Source organism: Myotis yumanensis, unplaced genomic scaffold (assembly GCF_028538775.1).
Source record: "Myotis yumanensis isolate MYYU_CA2020_CCGP unplaced genomic scaffold, mMyoYum1.0.hap1 SCAF_1, whole genome shotgun sequence".
NCBI lineage: Eukaryota > Metazoa > Chordata > Mammalia > Chiroptera > Vespertilionidae > Myotis > Myotis yumanensis.
The window spans coordinates 182,406,556-182,431,491 of NW_027223752.1; the positions used below are offsets into that span (position 1 = coordinate 182,406,556).

At 42.8% G+C, this 24,936-nt stretch overlaps 1 protein-coding gene and 1 pseudogene across 1 annotated transcript; one reads left to right on the forward strand and one right to left on the reverse strand.

Annotated features, from left to right (window-relative positions):
• The first annotated feature begins 9,221 nt into the window (after nucleotides 1-9,221).
• LOC138992593 (F-box only protein 31 pseudogene) lies at nucleotides 9,222-10,460 on the forward strand (annotated as a pseudogene).
• A 7,837-nt stretch (nucleotides 10,461-18,297) lies between these two features.
• DSPP (dentin sialophosphoprotein) lies at nucleotides 18,298-23,358 on the reverse strand. Its single transcript, XM_070409190.1, has 4 exons — nucleotides 23,308-23,358; nucleotides 22,208-22,294; nucleotides 21,116-22,084; nucleotides 18,298-20,406 (listed from the first exon to the last, which is right to left on the reverse strand). The coding sequence occupies exons 1-4, from the start codon at nucleotides 23,356-23,358 to the stop codon at nucleotides 18,298-18,300; spliced, it is 3,216 nt and encodes a 1,071-aa protein (XP_070265291.1).
• Nucleotides 23,359-24,936: the final 1,578 nt, after the last annotated feature.

The following is a 24,936-nucleotide window of genomic DNA, read 5'->3' on the forward strand; positions in this document are numbered from 1 at the left end:
GGAAAATTGTTCCTGGTTATTTTGGTCTAAAGTTTTTCAAAACTTCCATTACAAACCATAAAGCAAGTTTGAATTCTGGGAAATTCCATCCCAGTTAATAACTTTAAATGTATTTATATGGTGAGGTATGACTCTCTAAAGGTTATCTTTTTATAATCTGTTTTTAAGAAATAGATTTTATTTTATTTTTTTTTTTATTTTCCTCTTAAAGTATTACAAAGGGTATTACATAAGTATCCTTTTTCCCCCCCCCGCCCTTGACAAACCACTACCCTCCCTTACCCCCCAGTGTCTTATGTCCATTAGTTATGCTTATATGCATGCATACAAGTCCTTCGGTTGATCTCTTACTCCCCTCCCTCCTGCCCCCCAACTCTCTCTGGCCTTCCCACTGCAGTTTGACAATCAGTTTGAGGCAGCTCTGCCTCTGTATCTATTATTGTTCAAAAGTTTGTAATGGTTTTTATTATCCATGAATGAGTGAGATCATGTGGTATTTTTCCTTCATTGACTGGCTTGTTTCACTTAGCATAATGCTCTCCAGTTCCATCCATGATGTTGCAAATGGTAGGAGTTCCTTCTTTTTAACAGCAGCATAGTATTCCATCGTGTAGATGTACCACAGTTTTCTAATCCATTCATCTACTGATGGGCACTTAGGCTGTTTCCAGATCTTAGCTATGGTGAATTGTGCTGCTATGAACATCTGGGTGCATATATCCTTTCTGATAGGTGTTTCTGGTTTCTTGGGATATATTCCTAGTAGTGGGATCACAGGGTCAAATGGGAGTTCCATTTCCAATTTTTTGAGGAACCTCCATACTGCCTTCCATAGTGGCTGCACCAGTCTGCATTCCCACCAGCAGTGCACAAGTGTTCCTTTTTCTCCACATCCTCTCCAGCACTTGTCGTTTGTTGATTTGTTGATGATGGCCATTCTGACAGGTGTGAGATGGTACCTCATTGTTGTTTTGATTTGCATCTCTCGGATGATTAGTGACTTTGAGCATGTTTTCATATGTCTCTTGGCTTTCTGAATGTCCTCTTTTGAAAGGTGTCTATTTAGATCCTTTGCCCATTTTTTGATTGGATTGTTTATCTTCTTTTTGTTAAGTTGTATGAGTTCCCTATAAATTTTGGAGATTAAGCCCTTATCAGATATGACGTTGGCAAATATGTTTTCCCACGAGGTGGGTTTTCTTGTTGTTTTGTTGATGGTTTCTTTTGCTGTGCAGAAGCTTTTTATTTTGATGTAGTCCCATTTGTTCATTTTCTCTTTAGTTTCAACTGCCCTAGGAGCTGTATCAGTGAAGAAATTGTTTTGGCATATGTCTGAGATTTTGTTGCCTTTGTATTCTTCTAGAATTTTTATGGTTTCCTGTCGTACATTTAAGTCCTTTATCCATTTTGAGTTTATTCTTGTGTATGGTGTAAGTTGGTGGTCTAGTTTCATTTTCTTGCATATGTCTGTCCAATTTTCCCAACACCATTTATTGAAGAGACTATCTTGGCTCCATTGTATGTTCATGCCTCCTTTGTCAAAAATTAATTGAGCATATTGGTTCGGGCTAATTTCTGGACTCTCTATTCTATTCCACTGATCTATATGTCTGTTCTTGTGCCAGTACCAGGCAGTTTTGAGAACAGTGGCTTTGTAATACAGCTTGATATCTGGCATTGAGATCCCACCTACTTTGTTCTTTCTCAGGATCGTTGCAGCTATTCGGGGTCTTTTTTTATTCCAGATGAATTTTTGGAGAGTTCGTTCTAGATCTTTGAAGAAGGCCATTGGAATTTTAATGGGAAGTGCGTTGAATGTATAGATTGCTTTGGGTAGTATGGACATTTTAATGATGTTGATTCTACCAATCCAAGAACATGGTATGTTCTTCCATCTGTTTATGTCTTCCTCTATCTCTTTTTTCAACGTCCTGTAGTTTTCTGAGTAGAGGTCTTTAACCTCTTTAGTTAAGTTTATTCCTAGGTATCTTAATTTTTTTGGTGCGATGGTAAATGGGATTGTTTTTCTGATCTCCCTTTCTGAAAGTTCACTATTGGTGTATAGAAATGCCTCAGATTTCTTGGGGTTAATTTTGTATCCTGCTACATTGCCAAATTCATGTATTAAGTCTAGTAGCTTTTTGATGGAGTCTCTAGGGTTTTGTATGTATAATATCGTGTCATCTGCAAATAAGGACAGTTTTACTTCCTCTTTTCCAATTTGGATGCCTTTTATTCCTTCTTCTTGCCTAATTGCAATGGCTAATACTTCCAGTACTATGTTGAACAGGAGTGGTGAGAGTGGGCATCCCTGTCTTGTTCCTGTTCTTAGGGGAAATGGTGTTAGTTTTTGTCCATTGAGTATGATGTTGGCTGTGGGCCTGTCATATATGGCTTTTATTATGTTGAGGTATGATCCTTCTATTCCCACCTTTCTGAGAGTTTTTATCAAAAATGGGTGTTGGATTTTGTCGAATGCTTTTTCTGCATCAATTGATATGACCATGTGGTTTTTTTCTTTCAATTTGTTTATGTGATGTATCACATTTATTGATTTACGGATGTTGTACCATCCTTGCATCTCTGGGATGAATCCTACTTGGTCATGGTGTATGATCCTTCTGATGTACTGCTGGATCCGATTTGCTAAGATTTTGTTGAGGATTTTGGCATCTATGTTCATGAGGGATATTGGCCTGTAATTCTCTTTCATTGTGATGTCTTTACCTGGTTTTGGTATTAGGGTGATGCTGGCTTCATAGAATGAGCTTGGAAGCGTTCCTTCCTCTTGAATTTTTTGTAGTAGTCTGAGGAGGGTAGGTTTTAGTTCTTCCTTGAATGTTTGGTAGAACTCCCCTGTGAAGCCGTCTGGCCCTGGGCTTTTGTTTGCTGGAAGCTTTCTGATGACTGCTTCAATTTCTTCCATAGTTATTGGCCTATTGAGGTTTTTAGATTCTTCCTGATTGAGTTTTGGAATGTTGTATTTTTCTAGGAATTTGTCCATTTCCTCCAGGTTGTCCAGTTTGTTGGAGTAGAGTTGCTCGTAGTATTGTTTAACAATCATTTGTATTTCTGTGGGGTCTGTTGTTATTTCGCCTCTATCATTTCTGATTTGGTTTATTTGGGACCTCTCTCTTTGCTTCTTGGTGAGCCTGGCTAGGGGTTTGTCAATCTTGTTTATCCTTTCAAAGAACCAGCTCTTGGTTTCATTGATTTTCTGTATTGTTTTTTTGGTCTCTATTTCATTGATTTCTGCTCTAATCTTTATTATCTCCTTCCTTCTGCTCACTCTGGGGTTTTCTTGTTGCTCTCTTTCTAATTCTTTGAGTTGTAGAGTTAGATGATTGACTACCATTTTTTCTTGTTTTTTGAGATAGGCCTGTAGAGCTATAAACTTCCCTCTCAGGACTGCTTTCATTGTGTCCCAGAGGTTTTGGATTGTTGTGTTTTCATTGTCATTAGTGTCCAGGATGTTTTTAATTTCTTCTTTGATGTCATCGGTAACCCAATCAATATTTAATAACATGCTATTCAGCTTCCAAGTGTTTGAGTATTTTGGGTTGTTTTTATTGTAGTTTATTTCTAACATTATGCCATCGTGGTCTGTGAAGAAGCTTTTTATGATTTCAATCTTCTTGAATTTGTGGAGACTTTGCTTGTGACCCAATATGTGGTCTATTTTTGAATATGTCCCATGAGCACCTGAGAGGAATGTATATTCCGCAGCGGTGGGGTGAAGTGTTCTGAAGATGTCAATTAAGTCCATCTGATCTAGTGAGTCATTTAGGATTGCTGTTTCTTTGCTGAGTTTTTGTCTAGCGGATTTATCCAGTGATGTCAGTGGTGTATTAAAGTCCCCTACTATGATTGTATTGTTGTCGATCTCTCCCCTGATATCTTCCAGAAGTTTTCTTATGTATGTGGGTGCTCCTGCATTGGGTGCATATATGTTTACCAGGGTTATATCTTCTTGTTGTATTGATCCCTTTAGTATTATGAAGTGGCCTTCCTTATCTCTGGTTATGGCCTTCACTTTGAGATGTACTTTGTCAGATATAAGTATTGCTACCCCAGCTTTCTTTTCCTTTCCATTTGCGTGAAAGATATTTTTCCATCCCTTCACTTTCAGTCTGTGTGAGTCCCTTCTAATGAGGTGGGTCTCTTGTAGACAGCAGATGTATGGGTCATGTTTTTTTATCCATTCAGCCACTCGATGTCTTTTGGTTGGAGCATTTAGTCCATTTACATTTAAAGTTATTATTGAAAGGTATTTGTTTGTAGCCATTTCTTTTTGTGTGTGTGTGTGTGGCTGTTTTCTTTCTGAGCTTGATATTTCTTCTTTTTACACCAGTCCCTTTAGCATTTCTTGCATGGCTGGCTTGGTGGTGATAAACTCCCTTAGCCCTTTTTTGTCTGTGAAGCTTCTTATTTCCCCTTCAATTTTGAATGATAGCCTTGCTGGATAGAGTATTCTTGGATTCAGTCCTTTGCTTTGCATCACTTTGTAGATTTCCGTCCATTCTTTTCTGGCCTGATGTGTTTCTGTTGAGAAATCATTTGATAATCTAATGGGAGATCCCTTGTATGTTACTTTCCGTCTCTCTCTTGCAGCCTGTAAGATTCTCTCTTTATCCTGAACATTTGCCATGGTAATTATGATGTGTCTTGGTGTGGGTCTTTTCGGGTTCACCTTGTTTGGGACTCTCTGGGCTTGTGTGACTTTTTTCTTCCCCACCTCAGGGAAGTTTTCTGATATTATTTCTTCGAATAGGTTTTCTAATCTATGTTCATCTTTCTGTTGTTCTGGCACCCCTATTATTCGTATGTTGTTTCGTTTCATGTTGTCCCAAAGCTCCCTTAGGCTCTCCTCCTGTCTTTTAATTTTTTTCTCCATTTGCCGTACAGTTTGAGTGTGTTTTGCTTCCTTGTCTTCTAATTCACTAATTCGGTCCTCCGCTTCTCCCAGTCTACTGTTGATACTTTCAATGGAGTTTTTTATTGAAGCTATGTCACTCTTCATTTCTTCTTGGGACTTACTTAAGTTGTTGATTTTTTCATCTGTTTCTTCTAGCTTCTTGCATAAGTAGTTGAGTTTTTCATCTGTTTCTTCTTGCTTCTTGAACATGTGGTGCATGTACTCTAGGAACCTTATTCTGAATTCTTTTTCCGTCATGTTGCATATCTCTGTCTCACTTAGCTGCTTTTCTGGCGAGTCCTCCTTTTCTTTCCTTTGGGGGTTTCTTTGCCTACCCATGTTTGATCTCGCTGACATATGTAGATGTTGAGGTGTTCAGTGGCTGCTCCCTGGGTGGCAGGGGCTCCTTGGGTTGTGGTTGCTGCTCAGACGGTTGCAGTAGCAGCTGCTTTCCAGTTGGCAGCAGCTCCTCTGGTGGGTGTTGTTCACAGCTGTGTTGGCTCTTCTGGCTGGTGGGGGGAGGCTTCACGTACAGTTGCTGTTCCACAGACAGAGGGTGTGGTGATCAGGAGGCTGTGGTGATCAGGAGGCTGCGGTGATCAGGGGGCTGCTGTTGCTTGGATCGGTCTGGGAAACGCTCCTCTTACCAGCACTGCATGGTCTGGGAAACGCTCCTCTCTTATGGGCACTGCATGGTCTGGTCAGTTCCTCAGGATGCCCCCTTTAGTCTCAGTTCTCCGCAATCACAAAATCCAAATCTCAAATCTCCTGGCGCCAGCAAACCCGCGGAACTCCTTACCCTGGTCAGGGTCTGTGTCTGTCCCAAGAGACGCGGCTGTCTGCCATGCGGTCTCCCTCCGACCCTCTGGGCTCAGGTCTGGCAAACTTTCCTGCCCAGATCCCTGGTTTTTAACCTTTCCAGGGGAGGTCTGCCCTTCCAGGCTGCAAGCCGTCTCACCAGCTGAGTAAATTTGCCAATTCGGGGTGGGTGTTATTAGTTTCAGCTGCTTACTCCGTTTGCTCCGGGACAAGACCTGGGACGCGTCTGCCTATATCGCCGCCATCTTGCTTCCCTCAAGAAATAGATTTTATACGAACAAAACAAAACGCACACCCTACTACCTTTCCTTATTTGTGGTCTAAGCAGGTGTGGAAGGAATTCCAAGGTCAGGATCAAGATGGACCTCTGAGAGCCAGCTCAAAAGATGACACTGTTACCTTGCCTCTTTTACTGCAGCACAAATCAATCCAAAAACCCATCCCCACAACCACTGTTGCCCCAATCTCTAAACATACACAACTACTCCTATGTTTCTTTTATTTTTTAAACACTGCTTCAAAGAGGGAAAGAAACGTGGCTGTACGGAGAAATGTAAATGTGAAAAGTAAATATGGAATGATTACTAGCAATAATAATATTTTTCCAAACCAATGGCAGTCAAATCTTTTTATGACAACCAACAGTCAGAATGACATTTTATTATTTTATTATTTTTTATTTTATTTTATTTTTTACCAGATATTATGACTGCATTTATGTGAAATACCCCCCCTCCCCCACCACCACCATCACCATAGGCATATCCCTGGAGGCATATCTGTACAGAAATCAGATTAGTGACTGCCTGGGGCTAGGGCGGGAAGACAGGGAGGGGGCACTGGGAAAGGGAGGCTACTGTTATTGGGTATGAGTTTCTTTCAAAGTATTGCTAAAGTCCTACAATTGGCTCATCTCTGAGGGGGCATGGCTAGGCCCTAGGGGGTGTGGCTGGACTCTGGGGCCTGACCAAGCCAGCTTAAAGCCCAGCTGAGGCATAGCAGCCCACACTGTGGTGGCTGTTACACATGGAGGCTTGGAGGAGTGCCCTGGCGTCTGCAGCCTGGGCTCTTCACTGGGATGTCGGTGTCCGAAGGAGTGCCAGGGCCCAGCTGAAACAGCAGAGGCCTAAGGCAAGCGGTGTATTCAGGAACACTAAGCCGAGCTGAGAAGGCAGCGGCCTAAGACAACCTGCCCTGGCAGAAAAGCACGTGGAGGCGAACACAGCAGCACTCTGATGTGCAGGGCGTGGAGGAATCGCAATCCCAATGCTGCTCCCGCACTGCTTGCTGCAGGACCTGCCTGTGGAGATGCTGGTGGAGATCTTCACCTGGGTTCCCGGCACTGACCAGCCCAACCTGGCCAGGCCTGCACCAAATTCCACCACATCCTCCACATCGACAGCATCTGGAGAAGGCGCTTCCAGGAGGAATTTGGCGTTCGTGAAAACATGCAGAACCTGGATATGATGGGTATGTCTGATCTAGAAGTCCATGCGAAGCTGTTCCCATACAGAAACATTTTGGGATTAGAACACTAGCGTATGTAGCGGTAGACAGCTTATGCATTACTGGTTGGACATACAGGCCTTCCCTTCACACCCATGTAGGTGGCTCAATACATTTCAAGCCCTCTTTCAGAATTCACCTGACGGAGAGGAAACCAGCCACAGTGGAGTGCATGGAAGGCAGCCACAGCAGGCCCCACAACCCCACATACAGATTGGAAAGGACAGGTTCACCACCCAGTGCAAGAACACAGACCACCGAACTGATTTCCCAACGGGGGTTAGGGAAGAATGGGGGCAGGTGCTGGAGGACAGACAGCGGTTTGACTGGCTGACCTACTGCCGCCTCTATCTCCCGCCGAGCCACCCTGACAACCTCATCAGGCCAGGCCTCTTCCAATACGACTATGATGCCTTCGGCCTAAAGATTGCCATGCTCAGCTTCCATGGGAAGTATGCCAGGGTCACCAAGATCACGGAAGTCTCCAACGAGATGTTAGAGATCCACCTCATGCGCCGCATCAAGCTCCGAGATGGCGAGATCTTCCACAACTTCAACCAGCTCTCCCACGAGGTCCAGGAGAACGATGAGCAGGTGATCCGAGAGCAGCAGCAGCAGCAGCAAGAAGACAGGACTGAGGAAAGCGAGGGCCATGGCTGGCAGAGCCCTGCCCAGCCCAGCATCAGGGAGTCCAGGGCTGCAGCTTTGGAGGAGCAGCCGGTCCCATTTGTTCTGCCAGTGGGCGTGGTCCCAAGAGACTGGAACTACCCCCACACCTGCAGGATGTGTTTCTATGGCGTGGACACTTTTACCTTACTTGGCTCAGCCGACCGCTGGCGCTTTCCTGGAGTCTTCATCCTGTTCGATGAGAACCACTTCGGGTTCATCTTCTGGAGGTGAAATCTTTCTTCCTGTGGGGCAGAGTCCAGAACACCTTCCAGAATGCAGAGGCACCATCCCCGCAGGCCTTCCTGGAGATGCTCAAGAACATTCAGTCCATGCCCTAACCGGTTTGGCTCAGTAAATAGAATGTCGGCCTGCGGCCTGAAGGGTCCCAGGTTAGATTCTGGTCAGTGGCATGTACCTTGGTTGCCGGCACATCCCCTGTGGGGGGTGTGCAGGACGCAGCTGATCAATGTTTCTCTCTCATCAATGTTTCTAACTCTCTACCTCTCTCCCTTCCTCTCTGTAAGAAATTAATAAAATATGTTTTTTAAAGAATCAATTGTATAAATATAAAATAACATAAAAAACATTCATGAGAATGTTTAAATTTGGACCCCTCGTACATTGCTGGTGGAAATGTAAAATAGCTGTGCCAGGTTGAAAAACGAGACTCACCAAATGGCCCAGAAGTTCCACTTCTAGGTACATACCCAGCAGAAATGGAAACATGTTCACACAAAAAACTTGTACACAATGTTCATAGCAGCGTCACTGATAACAGCCTCAAACGGAAACAACCCGAATACTCATCAACTGGTGAATGGGTAAACAAAAGGTGTAAACCCATACACTAGAATATAGCATACAGAAAACTTTAAAATGTTATGCCAAGTGAAAGAAGCCAGTCACAGAAGACGAGATATTATGACTGCATTTATGTGAACTGTCCTTGTCCCCCGCCCCCATCTCTCTCTCTCTCCACACACACACACACACACACACACACACACACACACACACACCCTCTGCCCATAGGCATATCCCTGGTGGCATATCGATACAGAAACCAGATTAGTGACTGCCTGGGGCTAGGGCGGGAGGGAAGAGAGGGGGCACTGGGAAAGGGAGGCGACTGTGACTGTTAATGGGTATGGGTTTAAAGTCCTACAATTGGCTCCTGTCTGAGGGGGGCCAGCCTGGACTAGCCCTCTTAAAGCCTGGCTGAGGAGCAGCAGCCCACATTGTGGTGGCTGTTACCTCTGGAGACATGGAGGGGTGAGCTTGCTTCTGCGGTGTGGGCTCTTTGGGGGGATGTATGTATCCTCAGAAGCACCAGCGCCCAGCTAAGGCAGCGGCCGAGGTCAAGCCGACCCCTGCAGAAAAGCACGTTCAGGGGGATGCGGCATTGTGGTGCTGTACGGGGAGTGGAAGAATAGCGAGCCCCATGCCGCCCCCGCATTGCTCACTGCAGGACCTGCCAGTGGAGATGTTGGTGAAGATCTTCGCCTGGGTTCCCGGCACTGACCTGCCCAGCCTGGCCCAGGCCTGCACCAAAGTCCACCACATCCTGCACGACAGCATCTGGAGAAGGCGCTGCCAGGAGGAGTTTGGCATTCGTGACAACATGCAAAATCTGGAGATGATGGGTATGTCTTATCGAGAAGTCTATGTGAAGCTGTTCCCATACAAAAACATTTTGGGATTGTGGCAGCTAGATACTGAGCACTATAGAACACTAGTGAATGTAGTGGTGGATGGCTTATGCATTACTGGTTGGACGTACGGGCTTTCCCTTAACACCCATGTGGATGGCCCACTGCAATTCATCCCCCTCGTTCAGAATTTGCCTGACAGAGAGGAAACCTGCCAAGGTGGAGTGCATGGAAGGCCGCCTCAGCAGGCCCCACAACCGCCACATGCAGATTCAAAAGGACAGGCTCACCCTCGGTGCAACAATAGAGACCACCAAGAGGTTTTAACAATGAGACTTAGGGGAGAATGGTGGTTGGTGCTGACGCAGGAGGACAGATACCAGTATGACTGCCTGACCTACCACTGCTTCTACCTCTCACCGAGTCACCCGGGCCCCCTCATTTGGCCAGGCCTCTTCCAAGGCAACTACGATGTCTTCGGCCTAATGATTGCCATGCTCAGCTTCCATGGGAAGTATGCCAGTGTCACGAAGATCACGGGAAACTCCAAGGAGACGTTAGAGATCCACCTCTTGTGCTGTATCCAGCTGCCAGACGGCGAGATCTTCCACAACTTCAATGAGCTCTCCCGGGTGGTCCAGGAGATTGACAAGCAGGTGATCCGGGAGCAGCAGCAGCAGCAGCAGCAGCAGCAGCAGCAAGAAGACAGGACTGAAGAAAGCAAGGGCTATGGCTGGCAGAGCCCTGCCCAGCTCAGCATCGGGGTGTCCAGGGCTACAGTTTTGATGGAGCAGCCTGTCCCGTTTGTTCTGCCTGTGGGCATGTGCTCAAGACTCCACAACTACCCCCGAACTTGCAGGATGTGTTTCTATGGCTTGGCCTACCCCAGAAGCTTCCCTTGAGTCTTCATCCTGTTTGATGAGAACACTTCGGGTTCATCTGTCTGGAGGTGAAATACTTCATCCTGTTCGGCAGAGTCCAGAACACCTTCCAGAATGTGGAGGCACCATCCCCACAGGTCTTCCTGGAGATGCTCAAGGACATTCATTCCCAAACCCCTGGGAGGAGCAGCTTGAAGATTTGACCTTCTGAACAGGTTACCCACCTTTGTTTTTTTAATCCTCACCTGAGGTTATTTTCCCATTGATATTTAGAGAGAGAGGGAAAGACAGAAATATTGATGAGAGAGAAACACATCAGTTGGTTGCCTCCTGCCAAAGCCCGGACCAGGGCCAGGCTGGGTAGGAGCCAGCAACTGAGGTAGAAATAAACCTTAGTCCAGTTGTCTCAACCTTCCTAATGCTGCGACCCTTTAATACAGTTCCTCATGTTGTGGCGACCCCCAATTTCATTGTTACAAATTGAACATAATTAAATCATAGTGATTAATCACAAAAACAATATGTAATTATATATGTGTTTTCTGATGGTCTTAGGCGACCCTTGTGAAAGGATCATTCGACCCCCAAAGGAGTCGTGACCCACAGGTTGAGAACCGCTGCCATAGCCCTTTCCATCCACAGGTCCAGGTTCTATCCACTGAGTCAAACCAGCTAGGGCTGAGCAGGTATTTTATATATATAATTTTTAAATTAAATATTTATTGTTCAGATTATTACATTTGTTCCTCTTTTTCACCTATAGCTCCCCTCCATCTAGTTCCCACCCCATCCTCTACCCTTACCCCCCACCCTCACTATCCTCATCCATAGGTGTACAATTTTTTTCCAGTCTCTTCCGGTACCCCCCACACCCCGAGAATTGTCAGTCCCCTCCCTTTCTATGCCCCTGATTCTATTATATTCACCGGTTTATTCTGTTCATCAGATTATTTATTCACTTGATTTTTAGATTCACTTGTGGATAGATATGTATTTGTTGTTCATAATTTTTATCTTTACCTTTTTCTTCTTCTTCCTCTTCTTAAAGGATACCTTTCAGCATTTCATATAATACTGGTTTGGTGGTGATGAATTCCTTTAGCTTTTTCTTATCTGTCAAACTCTTTATCTGACCTTCAATTCTGAATGATAGCTTTGCTGGATAAAGTAATCTTGGTTGTAAGTTCTTGGCATTCATCACTTTGAATATTTCTTGCCACTCCTTTCTGGCCTGCATAGTTTCTGATGAGAAATCAGCTGACAGTTGTATGGGTACTCCCTTGTAGGTAACTGACTTTCTTTTTCTTGCTGCTTTTAAGATTCTCTCTTTGTCTTTTGCTCTTGGCACTTTAATTATGATGTGTCTTGGTGTAGTCCTCTTTGGGTTCCTTTTGTTTGGGGTTCTCTGCGCTTCCTGGACTTATAAGTCTATTTCTTTCATCAGGTAAGGAAAGTTTTCTGTCATTATTTCTTCAAATAGGTTTTCAATATCTTGCTCTCTCTCTCTTCCACCACCCCCATAATTCAGATGTTGATACACTTGAAGTTGTCCCAGAGGCTCCTTACACTATCTTCATATTTTTGGATTCTTTTTGTTTTTGTTTTTCCGGTTCGGTGTTTTTTGCTTCTTCGTATTTCAAATCTTTGACTTGATTCTTGGGATCCTCTTGTCTGCTGTTGGATCTCTGTGTAATATTCTTTATTTCAGTCAGTGTATGCTTCATTTCTAGTTGGTTCTTTTTCATATCCTCGAGAGTCTTACTAAATATATCAGTGGTTTCTAGAAAATTCTTGAAAAACCTTATAACCGTGGTTTTGAACTCTATATCCAGCAGTTTGCTTTCCTCCATTTCTGTCATTTGTGACCTGTTTGTTTCTCTCCGCATTTTGGCTGGTTCCCTGTGTTAATAGGGTGGCTTTCTGTGCTAGGTGTCCTATAGAGCCCAGTGGCTCAGCCTCCCCAATTACCTGAGGTGGACACTCTTGGTGCACCCCTTTGTGGGCTGTTTGCACAGTCTTGTTGTAGTTAAGCCTTGATTGTTGTGGGTATTTCTGGAAGCTAGTCCATCCTTGCTGCTTGACACAGTCACTGCAGGAAAGAAACATCTGCACAGCATATGTTTCAATGGACCTGGCATACTATTCTTAATATCTTTGCTCCCCTTCTTAGTGGTATGTGTTTTAACCAAAGTCACCTCTCTGAGAAAGGTTGTTTCCCCAGGTGGGAATTTTTCCCTGGAGTTAGGGATCAACAGGACTAAGGAAGGTAATAAATCAGTAAAATCCCTTAACTAGGTGCCAGGCAGGTAGTTAATCACTTTAACTATGAACAATCACGCTTAAGCTACATAAACTTTACTTAGGATAATCTCCTTCAGTTACTTCCTTATAGCTTAACAGAGCAATAGAATAGTGATCTTGGAATGGAGATAACAAGTGCCCTAACCTTTGGAATAGAATGGATAGGATTAAAATCAAATGGTATAAATACAGATGTAACAGGAAAATAAAAACAGAACCTGGCTAGAGAACCTGGCTAGGCTGCTGATCACCTGAACACTGTCTCCGTGTCATTCATTCTTCGCTGACTCTTGTCCACACTTTTGGGAACCCCTGGACCTGTTGGGGCTGGACCCCAACAAGGTATCACTGGGAGTAATTGACCTTCAGGCCAATTGGCTGTGAGAATCAGCTGTGTCTGCAGTGGGAGAACTTTTGTGCTGGAGACTTATGGGGCAAGACTTGCTTCAGTGGGGCTTTGGTGCTCACTGAGTCTGCCCCCTGAGTGTCCCTTATGGATATGAGGAGCTATAATCTGGATGGTCGCACTCTGACCACTGGGTACACTGGCTCTTGGATCTCTAAGAAGGTGCTAATTTAGCCTCTGCCTGAGGCTACCCAGCAGGAGCTATAGAGAGATCTGCAGATTCCTCTTCTTTGTTTGGATTTTGGAGATGCTCAGATGAGGCCCAGCTGTGAAGCAATGCAAGCTGCTGTGGGGCCTTGGGCCTTCTTTTGGTTGTTCTGGGTCTCTCTTACTCAGCCGCAATTTGTTAGGTAATTTTAGATTGCAACGGACCAGACCCTTTCTTATGCAAAAGCCTCTGGGCACAGCTTGGGTGGGGCAGGGTCTCAGGGAATCAACAGGGCAGAGCAAACAGCTATGGCTGGTCCTCAGCCCTGCCGGGAGTAGCCCCGGGTCTCAGTGTCCCATGGTAATCGCTGCAAGCACCTCTGAGAGAAAGCCTCTCTTGAGGTCTCCCGGCTGCCAGACAGTCCAGTTTCTCCCTGTATGAGTCTGGGTCCCCAGTCACTTGCCTGGAACTGGAGTTCAGAGCAGTTGGGAGCTTGAGACTCCCTCTGTATTGAAAGAAACAACCATATCCTCAGTTTCCAGCCCTTTCCATGTGCACCTCTGTACCTCTGCACCTCTGCACTTTACTTCTGCACCTCCTCTGAGTCTCAGTGTGCTTTTCTCTTTCCATTTAGTTGTAGAATTTCCACTATGCCAGCCTTTCTGTGGTTCTGGATGATGTCCATTTTGTCTTTTAGTTGTATTTTTGAAGTGGTTGTGCGAGGCAGCAATTTCTGGTGTTTACCTATGCCGCCATCTTGGTTTCTCCTTCCAGAATGACATTTTACATCATGTCCTGGTATAAGCATACTTAGACATATGTGTGTATATCCTATATAATAAAAGCCTATTATGCCAAGTGTCCAGTTGTCTGCTTGGCCATTCAACCAATCAATGCATAATATGTTAATGATATGCTAAGGCTGCTCAACTGCTCACTATGACGTACACTAACCACCAGGGGGCAGATAGTCCACAGGTCAACCAGTCGCTATGACATGCACTGACCACCAAGGGGCAGACGCTCCACCTGGTAGGTTGGCTTCCTGCTGGGGTACGGCTGATTGGGACTAAGTGAGACGAGCTGGACATGCCCTGGAGCCCACAGTCCCTCCCTGGCTGGCCAACCTCCAGTGTCCCTCCCTGGCCCCAATTATGCACCGTTGTGGTCCCTCAGCCTGGCCTGTGCCTTCTCACAATCCAGGACCCCTTGGGGGATGTTGGAGAGCTGGTTTCAGCCCAATCCTGCAGGCTGGGCTGAAGGACCCCACTGGTGCATGAATTTATGCACCAGGCCTCTAGTGAGTATATAGAGATAAATGTCAAGTTTCACAAAACACTACATCTGATGCACTATGATTTTCCTTTTTTATTATTTCATTTTATAAAATTTTGGTCATAAGTCACTAAACTGATATCAGTACTTACTGAGTGACAAGCCCTAGCTGGTTTGGTTCAGTGGGTAGAGCATTGCCCTGCAGACTGAGGGTCTCAGGTTCAATTCTGGTTAAGGGCACATGCTGGGTTGTGGGCTCAATCCCAAGTAGGGGGTGTGCAGAAGGCAGCTGATCAATGATTCTCTCTCATCATTGATGTTTCTATTTCTTTCTCCCTCTCCTTTCCTCTCTGAAATCAATAAAAAATATATTTTTAAAAAATTAGTGACAACATGCAGTTTAAAAAATTACTCTTGTGGGCAATATTAGCAGATAGCTTATTAATCTTTATTCCAGAAAATGACCCCAAACTAATTGTGTTTTCTAACAGCAGACTTCCTGTGTACAAAGGGTCTACTCTTGAGACATTCTTTTAAAGTGTCTCCACTTTTGCCTCAAAGGTCCAGAGGCTGATGCCAATTTCATTACATAAGAAAACCAGGATCATAGTCTTCCTTTGCTGTTTCTGGAATCAGCTTTAAGTTCTGAACATCTTCCACCCTCAGGAACACTTCTTAAGATGAAATCTTTATTAGAACTGGCTGAAACTGTATGCAGCTTGGGCCATTAGACTCTGGTGACACCTGAGGAGTTCACTCCATGAATGGCTCAGAAAGTAATGGAAAAATAGGCAGAGATTAAATACTTATGGCAGTTCACAAAGTGAAATACAACACAGATTATCAATCTGTGTTCTATTCAAGGTACATTCTTAGGTTAAAAAGTGCATTGTGTATAGTAGACTTCCATGTGTTTTAAAAAGGGGACATATATGATTATATGTGTATAAAATATTTTTGGAGAGTTCAACAGGATATTAGTCATGGGAATTGCCTCTAGGGAAGAGAAATAGAGGACTGGGAGTCTAGGATTGCAGAGATCTAATATTTTTGTACTCCTTTTCATAGTGTTTGAATTTTTTATTTTGTATATATACATATATTACTTTTTCAATTAAAAATAGTTCATTTTTGCCTGGCCAGTGTGGTTCAGTGGTTGAGTGTTGACAGATAATCCAGGAGGTCACAGTTCAATTCCCAGTTAATAATTCTCTCTCATCATTGATGTTTTTCTCTCTCTCCCTCTCCCTTCCTCTCTGAAATCAATAAAGATGTATTTATTTTAAAGTTAATTTTATAACATGTTATGTAAACTCATTAAGATAAAGGGAGATTTCTTTGAGGACAATTATATAAACAGATGTTTATTATAACACCAAAATTCATTACCTGTCATTTACATATCTTGTACAACTTACAGAGTTCCACATCCATTGCCTGAGTGCTCATCACAACCTTTTGAAATAGGTGGGACAAATACTAGAAGCAGCACTTCATACATTTTTAAAAAAAAAATAACCTAAAGTTTAAAGGAGTTCAAAACCTAGAGCATACTTTCACAAAAGAAGTTTGAAGTGATTGACATGATTTGCATATGTTGAAACCTGAAATTTCACAGTATTTTGAGCTATCAAGTAGTTTATGAATAGCAGTGTTTTAAAGCCTTCAGAGATATTCCTTGCAGTATCGATCTCTTAACGAAGAAACTCTTGTATATGGGAGTAAGGAGGCAGAAAAAACAACCTACTGAAACTCTTTGTGTAAAATACGCCTAATCTTAGAGCATACATTGTCAACTAATGCCTGGTTGAAAATTAACATTTAAAAAGTTGCATCCAGCCAAACCGGTTTGGCTCAGTGGATAGAGTGTCAGCCTGCGACTGAAAGGTCCCAGGTTCGATTCCGGTCGAGGGCATGTACCTTGGTTGCGGGCACATACCCAGTGGGAGGTGTGCAGGAGGCAGCTGGTCGATGTTTCTCTCTCATTGATGTTTCTAACTCTCTATCCCTCTCCCTTCCTCTCTGTAAAAAATCAATAAAATACATTTTTAAAAAATAGTTGCATCCAAAACTTCCCTATATAGATGTTTAACTTTGAAATAGAACAAACCTAAAATAATTGCCTACATGAAAAAGAGGGAAATGAAAAATCATCACTACTAAATCTTGAAAATATACCCTAAAGTTTTATGGCTATGTTCATTGTATCTCCAGTGTCCCCGGACAGTCCAATTTTCACCTCCTGTCCCCAAGTAATTATTGATAGCACCCCTTTTACTCTCAAAAGTGTCCTAGTTTGAGTAATAAAGTATATCTCCACCCTATGAAATATGACAGTCTAGGGCCGTAGACTCTAGGCCCATGGTCAGTAAACTGCAGCTCGCGAGCCACATGTGGCTCTTTGGCCCCTTGAGTGTGGCTCTTCCTAAGCCTTATTAAGTTAATAACAATGTACCTACCTATATAGTTTAAGTTTTAAAAAGTTGGCTCTCAAAAGAAATTTCAATCATTGTACTGTTGATATTTGGCTCTGTTGACTAATGAGTTTGCCGACCACTGTAGACTCTAGGCTCATACATTTTTAAGATCCTCACATTCTAGCATTTGGGCTTCCTCCCAAAACTAAAAATTACCCTCATTCATGAAAAGGCTGAAGATCCATGCTCAGATTTTAGCTACATACGTATAAGACTCAAATAATAATAAAAACGAGTCGTTTCCAAACACTGCTCACCAGCAACTGTTGGCTTTATTAAAGATGAATAGTGAGAAGAGTGTCTCCAGGCCTGATCTGGAAGTTTTGGTTTGTGGGGGTTTAAAAGGGAAATGTGAACCAAGTTTGACTTTGTGAGATTGAGGCAGAAGACAACTGATTTCACTTAACAGAGTTCAAAATTGAACACCACCATCCCTCCCCACTCCGCCCCACCCAAAGTCCATTCTTGTCTCCATTTATTTATTACTATTTGGAAAGTGGCTCCTGGAGGCAAGACACTGTTCTAAGCACTGCACCAGTTTTGTCAGTAGTTTTAGGGACTTTGTGCTAAATTTCCAGTGGTTTGCAGGAATGTAATACTAAGTATCAGGTTTTGTTTAAATCAATGTTTCGATTCCTCTCTAACACTCTAGAATTTCCCTAACTTGGAATTGCTCTATTCAATAATTACAAAGATTATTCCCCAAAAGGTTAAAATATTGCTGCTTTTTTTTTCCGTTACAGGTGCATTTCTTGGGATAAGTAAATGAATTAGTAGCCAAGGTGGGTATGGTAACAGCATCCTTTACTCAGCAGTGAGCAGACCATCTATTCAGAAAATATAATTACTCAAAAGATTAAGGCAAAGTCACAAGCTGTTTTTAAGAAGTATTTACTTGCCACATTCTAAAGCACTTGGCATTTGGATTGAGATTATCCTGTAGTACGTGATTACTTGAGATATCTGTATAAAGTATTCAATAATACTTTAATTGTTCTCTTACGTTTAGATGTACAACTTTAGCAAAATCTTTTCAGAATATATTTTAACACGCATGTACCAAAGGCCACTCATTCAGATTCTCTCTGAGGGAATTGGGAGTTGGACTGAATCCAGCCATTGGGCTTAATTCTGTGGTTGTTTACATGCCTTCTGTTTTTTTCTCCCTTCTCCTTACTTTCTTGGAAATCTTTATTTCCTGTCACTCACCAAACTTTTCACACAAGAAATCTTGTGGGGTTTTTGTTTATTCTAATCATCACTGGTTGAGTGATTACTGTCACTGCCTTCACTGTCACTGTCACTGTCACTATCACTTCCATTGTTGTTGCCATTAGGAGACTTGCTCTTGCTGTCATTCTCATCACTACTGTCAGATGCACTGTCGCTGCTTTCATTGCTGTCACTGCTGTCACTGCTGTCTGATTTGCTGTCACTGCTGTCACTACTGTCACTGCTGTCACTACTATCGCTGCTGTCACTGCTGTCATTACTGTCACTGCTGTCACTACTATCACTGCTGTCACTGCTGTCATTACTGTCGCTGCTGTCACTACTATCACTACTATCACTGCTGTCACTGCTGTCACTGCTGTCACTACTATCACTGCTGTCACTGCTGTCACTGCTGTCACTACTGTCACTGCTGTCACTGCTGTCACTGCTATCTGATTTAGTGTCACTACTATCACTACTGTCACTGCTGTCACTACTGTCACTGCTATTTGATTTACTGTCACTACTATCACTACTGTCACTGCTGTCACTACTATCGCTGCTGTCACTGCTGTCACTACTATCACTGCTGTCACTGCTGTCACTGCTATCTGATTTACTGTCACTACTATCACTACTGTCACTGCTGTCACTACTATCACTGCTGTCACTGCTGTCACTACTGTCACTGCTGTCACTACTGTCACTACTATCTGATTTACTGTCACTACTGTCACTGCTGTCACTGCTATCTGATTTACTGTCACTACTATCACTACTGTCACTGCTGTCACTACTATCGCTGCTGTCACTGCTGTCACTACTGTCACTGCTGTCACTACTATCTGATTTACTGTCACTACTATCACTGCTGTCACTACTGTCACTGCTGTCACTACTGTCACTACTATCTGATTTACTGTCACTACTATCACTACTGTCACTGCTGTCACTACTATCACTACTATCGCTGCTGTCACTGCTGTCACTACTATCACTACTATCACTGCTGTCACTACTATCGCTGCTGTCACTGCTGTCACTACTATCGCTGCTGTCACTACTATCACTGCTGTCACTGCTGTCACTACTGTCACTGCTATCTGATTTACTGTCACTACTATCACTACTATCGCTGCTATCACTACTATCACTGCTGTCACTACTGTCACTGCTGTCACTGCTGTCACTGCTGTCTGATTTACTGTCACTACTATCACTACTGTCACTGCTGTCACTGCTGTCTGATTTACTGTCACTACTATCACTACTGTCACTGCTGTCACTACTATCACTGCTGTCACTGCTGTCACTACTGTCACTGCTGTCACTGCTGTCACTGCTGTCTGATTTACTGTCACTACTATCACTACTGTCACTGCTGTCACTACTTTCACTGCTGTCACTGCTGTCACTACTATCGCTGTTGTCACTACTGTCACTGCTGTCTGATTTGCTGTTACTGCTGTCACTGCTATCACTACTGTCACTGCTGTCACTGCTGTCACTGCTTTCACTGCTGTCACTGCTGTCACTGCTATCTGATTTGCTGTCACTGCTGTCACTACTATCACTGCTGTCACTACTGTCACTGCTGTCACTACTATCACTACTGTCACTGCTGTCTGATTTATCTTTGCTGCTCTCTGATTCACTATCATCACTCCCGTTGTTACCATTGCCGTTACTGTCACTATCGCTAGCATCTGATGTGTTGTCACTGTCCTCATCTCCTTCTCCTTTTGAATCACTGTCGTTGTCATTATCTTTTGATTCATCTGAGTTATAAGATGCATCTCCTCGGCTACTGCTGTCATTGTCACCTTCAGAATTGGCATCATCATTGCCATTAGACTCATCGCTGCTGTTGGGATCATCGCCTTGCATGGATTCATCGTCAAACTCATAACTATCATAACCATCACTGTTACTCTCACTACCTGTTTGGCTGTGTTCAACCTTATTTCCAGGTTCTGACTTCTGGCCAGGTTCTTGCATGTTGTCAATCTCCCCTTGTGTCTGGACATTTCCGTTGCCCACAATCACTCCATGTTGTCCTTTACTCTCTTTATCGCCAATGACTTTCCCAGCTTCTTTGGTAATATTGTTTCTATTGCCACTGCTGGGACCTCCAATTTCTATTCCCTGTGGAAGAATGGATAGAAGAATGGGTAATTAGTAAGTTTTATACTGCAAAATTGCATTGGTCTGAGGAACACTGGCTGAGAAAATTGACCTGTGAAACAGAAGGTCAGCTTCCAGTACTTCAGAAACATCTGTTTGTGAAAATGTGCTGGATTCAGTACTTGAAAATGCTCTAGTGTTTGGGTTATATAACAACCCAGCCACATATTTCACCCAGTAGGAACTTTTATGGTGCAGACATTATTTAGCATAAGACTTTTCTAGAATTTTAACCAAATTTTCAGAAATATCTGATTTTTTTTTTTTGTATATTTTTGTTGTATATTGCCTAACCAGTTTTGCTCAGTGGATAACGCATGGACCTGTGGACTGAAAGGTCTCAGGTTCGATTCTGGTCAAGGGCATGTACCTTGGTTGCGGGCACATCCCCAGTGGGAGGTGTACAGGAGGCATCTGATCAATGTTTCTCTCTCATCAATGTTTCTAACTCTCTATCCCTCTCCCTTCCTCTCTATAAAAAATTGATAAAATATTTTTTAAATGTTGTATATCAGAATCTAGTAAGAACTCTGGCTTTCCCATCAGATAGTCAAGTAATTTAGGTATGAAAATACATGAACGCTAGTCATGATTATTTTTTGTGCTACCATTAGTTGGGTAGAAGAGAGAATTTAAACTGCTATTTAAAAAATCAACTTCACAAACTAACCTTATCTTGGCTCTTCCCATTCGTACTTGGCTCTGATTCTTTGGTAATTCCATTATCCACACCATGGCTTTCTCTGTGATTGGTGCTCTGGATGTCCTCCATTCTTGGGCTATCATTTTCTTCTAGGATCCGATCGGAATCCTCCTCACTCTCGGAGTCATTGTCTCCATCTGTGTCGTGGGGATCTTCTTTGTCCTCAGGGTCATCATCTTCACTGCTAATTGAATTTTTACCTGAGCTATTATCATTGCCGCCTTCTTTTCCATGACCCTGGCCCTCCTGGCCCTGGCTGTTATCAGTGCCATCTTTTCCATTTCCCGTTTCTTCACCTTCATTATCACCAGAGCCCTTGTCTTCACCCTCATCTGTTCCATCCCCACTAGGACTCCCATCAGAATTATCGAGGCCAGCATCTTCTCTATTGCCAACTCCGTTTCCCCCTGGTGTTACCCCTGCCCCCTCATGACCATTTCTCTCACCTTCTTTCTGAGGTGTTACTGCACTTGTGTCACCCTCATTCGTACAGGAATTCCCATTCGTGTCATCCTCACGGCCTGTACTATTACTGCTTCCAGATACTTGATGCTCATCTTCGTCAACCACAGTGGCATTCTCACTCTGACTTGCATCTCCAACATCCCCATTTTTAAAATTCTCATCAGTAGTTCCATTAATATTGCTCCCATTTGCTGCGCCAGTCATGTCAATAGTGCTTACTTGTCCCCTAATACCATGTATTCCATCATGACCATATGTTTCTGGCTTTTCTGTGCCCCCATTCACATCCTCGGGATTTCCCTCTTCATTTGCTGACATGGAATGTGTAGAACTTTCCCCTCCTATTCCTGCCCACTCAGGGCCATTTCCTTCTACTTTGTAACCATCTTTGGTATACTGTTGCCTTCCCGTTTCATTTTCATGCATAGGGATACCACTTTCTTTGGTGGTATCATTAGCATATAACTCATCCTAAAAAAGAAACAATTCAAAATAAAGAGTGAATATCATCGTGAAACTGAAAAGCTGAGCATCAATTTTTTGGAAGGTAATGAAATCTAAAAACACCTTAGAAACACATTTTATACCCTATACCTGTACTGGCACTTTTAATTTTGCTGGAAGACTTAAATTCACAGATTGGCCAACAGCATGTCTCTCCAATGACTTGATTTGAGGAACCTATGAAAATCAAAAACATTCTTATTTTGTGTGCATTCACACACACACACACACACACACACACACATTTTTCCCTAAATGAAGGGGTGGGGGGAGATATAACACAAAGGCCAACATATGCTCTAATTAGGTGGAAAAGAGAAATGACTTTTTATAGGGTTTATATGGAATTTAAACGGGCATACAGATCGTTTTCACAACGGTGTTGCCAATTTTATTGAAGAATTAACCAGACCATTCATCTCAACTACAGAAGAGGAACAGTCTTTTCTAAAGATAAGAGGGTAGATCTTGGGTGTTTCTCTACAATAAGCCTCTTGCAAAGTATAAGACCTACCCTAAGTATAATCCTGGCCAAATCCCCCAGGAGGATAGTTGGTATGACCAGAGCCAGTGCATAAGAAAAACCAAGTAATAGACTATGTGTCCTCAGGAGCACATTTGAAATAGTTGAGGAAATTCTCAACTACATTAATACCAAAGCATTTGGTATTATGAAAACATGTAAAAAATGTTAACCATAGCAGCTGGCTAATAAAATTACAAATGGTTGAATTTTCTTAATTTTTCTTTGTTGGTGTTGTTTTTATTTTCCAAATTTTCTACCGTGAGCATATAAACATTAACTCTGTTAGTTTTCTTCTATGTTAAAGAATGCTACTTTTCTTTCTTGAAAACTTTCTAAGCAATACAGGTTTCTTTGATATTAGTGCAGTTCAGGGCACATGAGCAAAGATGAACAAAATCTTCATGATTTCTGGGGATTGAATGTAAATTGATCTAAATGAATTTTTAAATAAGAATCCTTCTGAGCAGCATGAGTTTTGATTGGAGAAATAGGGGCATGAACTTGGAGTCATGTTTGGCTTTGTTGAGACCCCCAGAGATATCCTGTCAAGTCTTTCATGCAAATCTGACTGTTTAGGCTCAGCTTACGTGAAAAGGCTTCTATATTTATGTTAGGTTAAAAGGGATAGACAAATAAGGAGGTTTTCTGAAGATGGCATACTCACCGGAATGGCCCATGCTGCTGCCCAAATGCAAAAACAGATGATTATCTTCATTTTCTTCAAAAATATTAGTTAATGGCTGTTTAAAAAAGAGAATAGCACAACATTGCTTACAGAACAAAAGAGAATAACCACAGTAATGTATCATTTGGTTTGTAAGCATTTGCCTTTTTCTCAGGCAAGGAGTATTTATCGAGCATAAGAAGGCAGCTGCCAGGACTCCGTGTTCCAGAACATCCCTGGAGTGGTCGTGGAGATGTACGGGCATCCTCAGGTTCAGCACCAATGGAACCATCTAGAGCAGCGGTTCTCAACCTGTGGGTTGCGACCCCTTTGGGGGTCAAACGACTCTTTCATAGGGGTTGCCTAAGACCATCGGAAAACACATATATAATTACATATTGTTTTTGTGATTAATCACTATGCTTTAATTATGTTTAATTTGTAACAATAAAAATACATCCTACATATCAGATATTTACATTACGATTCATAACAGTAGCAAAATTACTGTTACGAAGTAGCAACGAAAATAATTTTATGGTTGGGGGTCACCACAACATGAGGAACTGTATTAAAGGGTCGCGGCATTAGGAAGGTTGAGAACCACTGATCTAGACTTTTTTGCCTCTGCCAGTGAAGGGGAGCAGCCATATAGCCACAAAGTCATCGCCATAATTTGTGTCCTTCTGCTGTTCTTAATGGTAATAATATCTGTCTCTTCCGAATAGTTTTAATCAAGTATTAACTAATGGTACTAAGATTGTGTTTAAAAGATGAAGCACTTATCAACCCCTCTCTAAATGCATCCACTTGGGTTCTGCTACTGTAAGGGACAGGCATGAGGGGGCCTAGGCTCATGGAAATAACATAGAGTTTGGATTAGAGACCTGGGCTCGAATTCTACCTTTGCTACTTCCTGTGTGAGTCTGAGAAATTTAAACACTTTACTCAGCCTTGTTTCCTGCATCTGGGATAATAGTAATGCCTGCACTGCAGGACTGCCCCAACCATCTCAGCAGAAAAATCTTCTAGGAGAAGCCTTCTATGGCTCCATTTCTGAGGGTGCTTAGTGTCTCTTTTTTACATGCAGCAGCGTCTACACACCTCACTGGTAGCCTATTGTACTGTTTTTGGTGGGGTTTTTTTTCAAAACAAAAAACCTAAATTTGTTAAAACAGTTGATGAATTCAGAAAATGATCACGGAGATCCAATTTCTGTAGATGAGGAGTTTCAGATGAAATACACAGAGAACATAATTACAAAAATAGTCAGATTTTCAAAACTGGAGGTGAATAAAAAAACACTTCAGCCAGACAATTAAGAAAAGTATACAGAGAGCCTCTCAGCGTTTATTGTACTGTTTTAAAATAGCCTGGCTACCTGCACGTTCCCCTTCCCTACTGAGCGCTCCCGAGACCCACGAGAATGTCTTGGAAATCACTGTATTCCAATACAGAGCACAGAAAAAGACCTTTTCTGAATATGGTTGATGAATAAATACTTACTAATATAAGCAATACCTGGCACTGCCCTCTGTATGGAGCAATCTCTTAATAAATAATAGCAATTATTATGAGGGACTTATAAACATATGACCCTTTATTCCTGTTAGAATTTACATTCAGAAA

Excerpts from the sequence above, each read along its gene's own strand:
- DSPP (XM_070409190.1), bottom strand. The coding sequence starts at position 23,358 with ATGAAGATAATCATCTGTTTTTGCATTTGGGCAGCAGCATGGGCCATT. Across the intron at positions 22,295-23,307 it reads CAGCAGCATGGGCCATTCCG|GTTCCTCAAATCAAGTCATT; the intron begins GTGAGTATGCCA and ends TGATTTTCATAG. Across the intron at positions 22,085-22,207 it reads AATTAAAAGTGCCAGTACAG|GATGAGTTATATGCTAATGA; the intron begins GTATAGGGTATA and ends TTTCTTTTTTAG.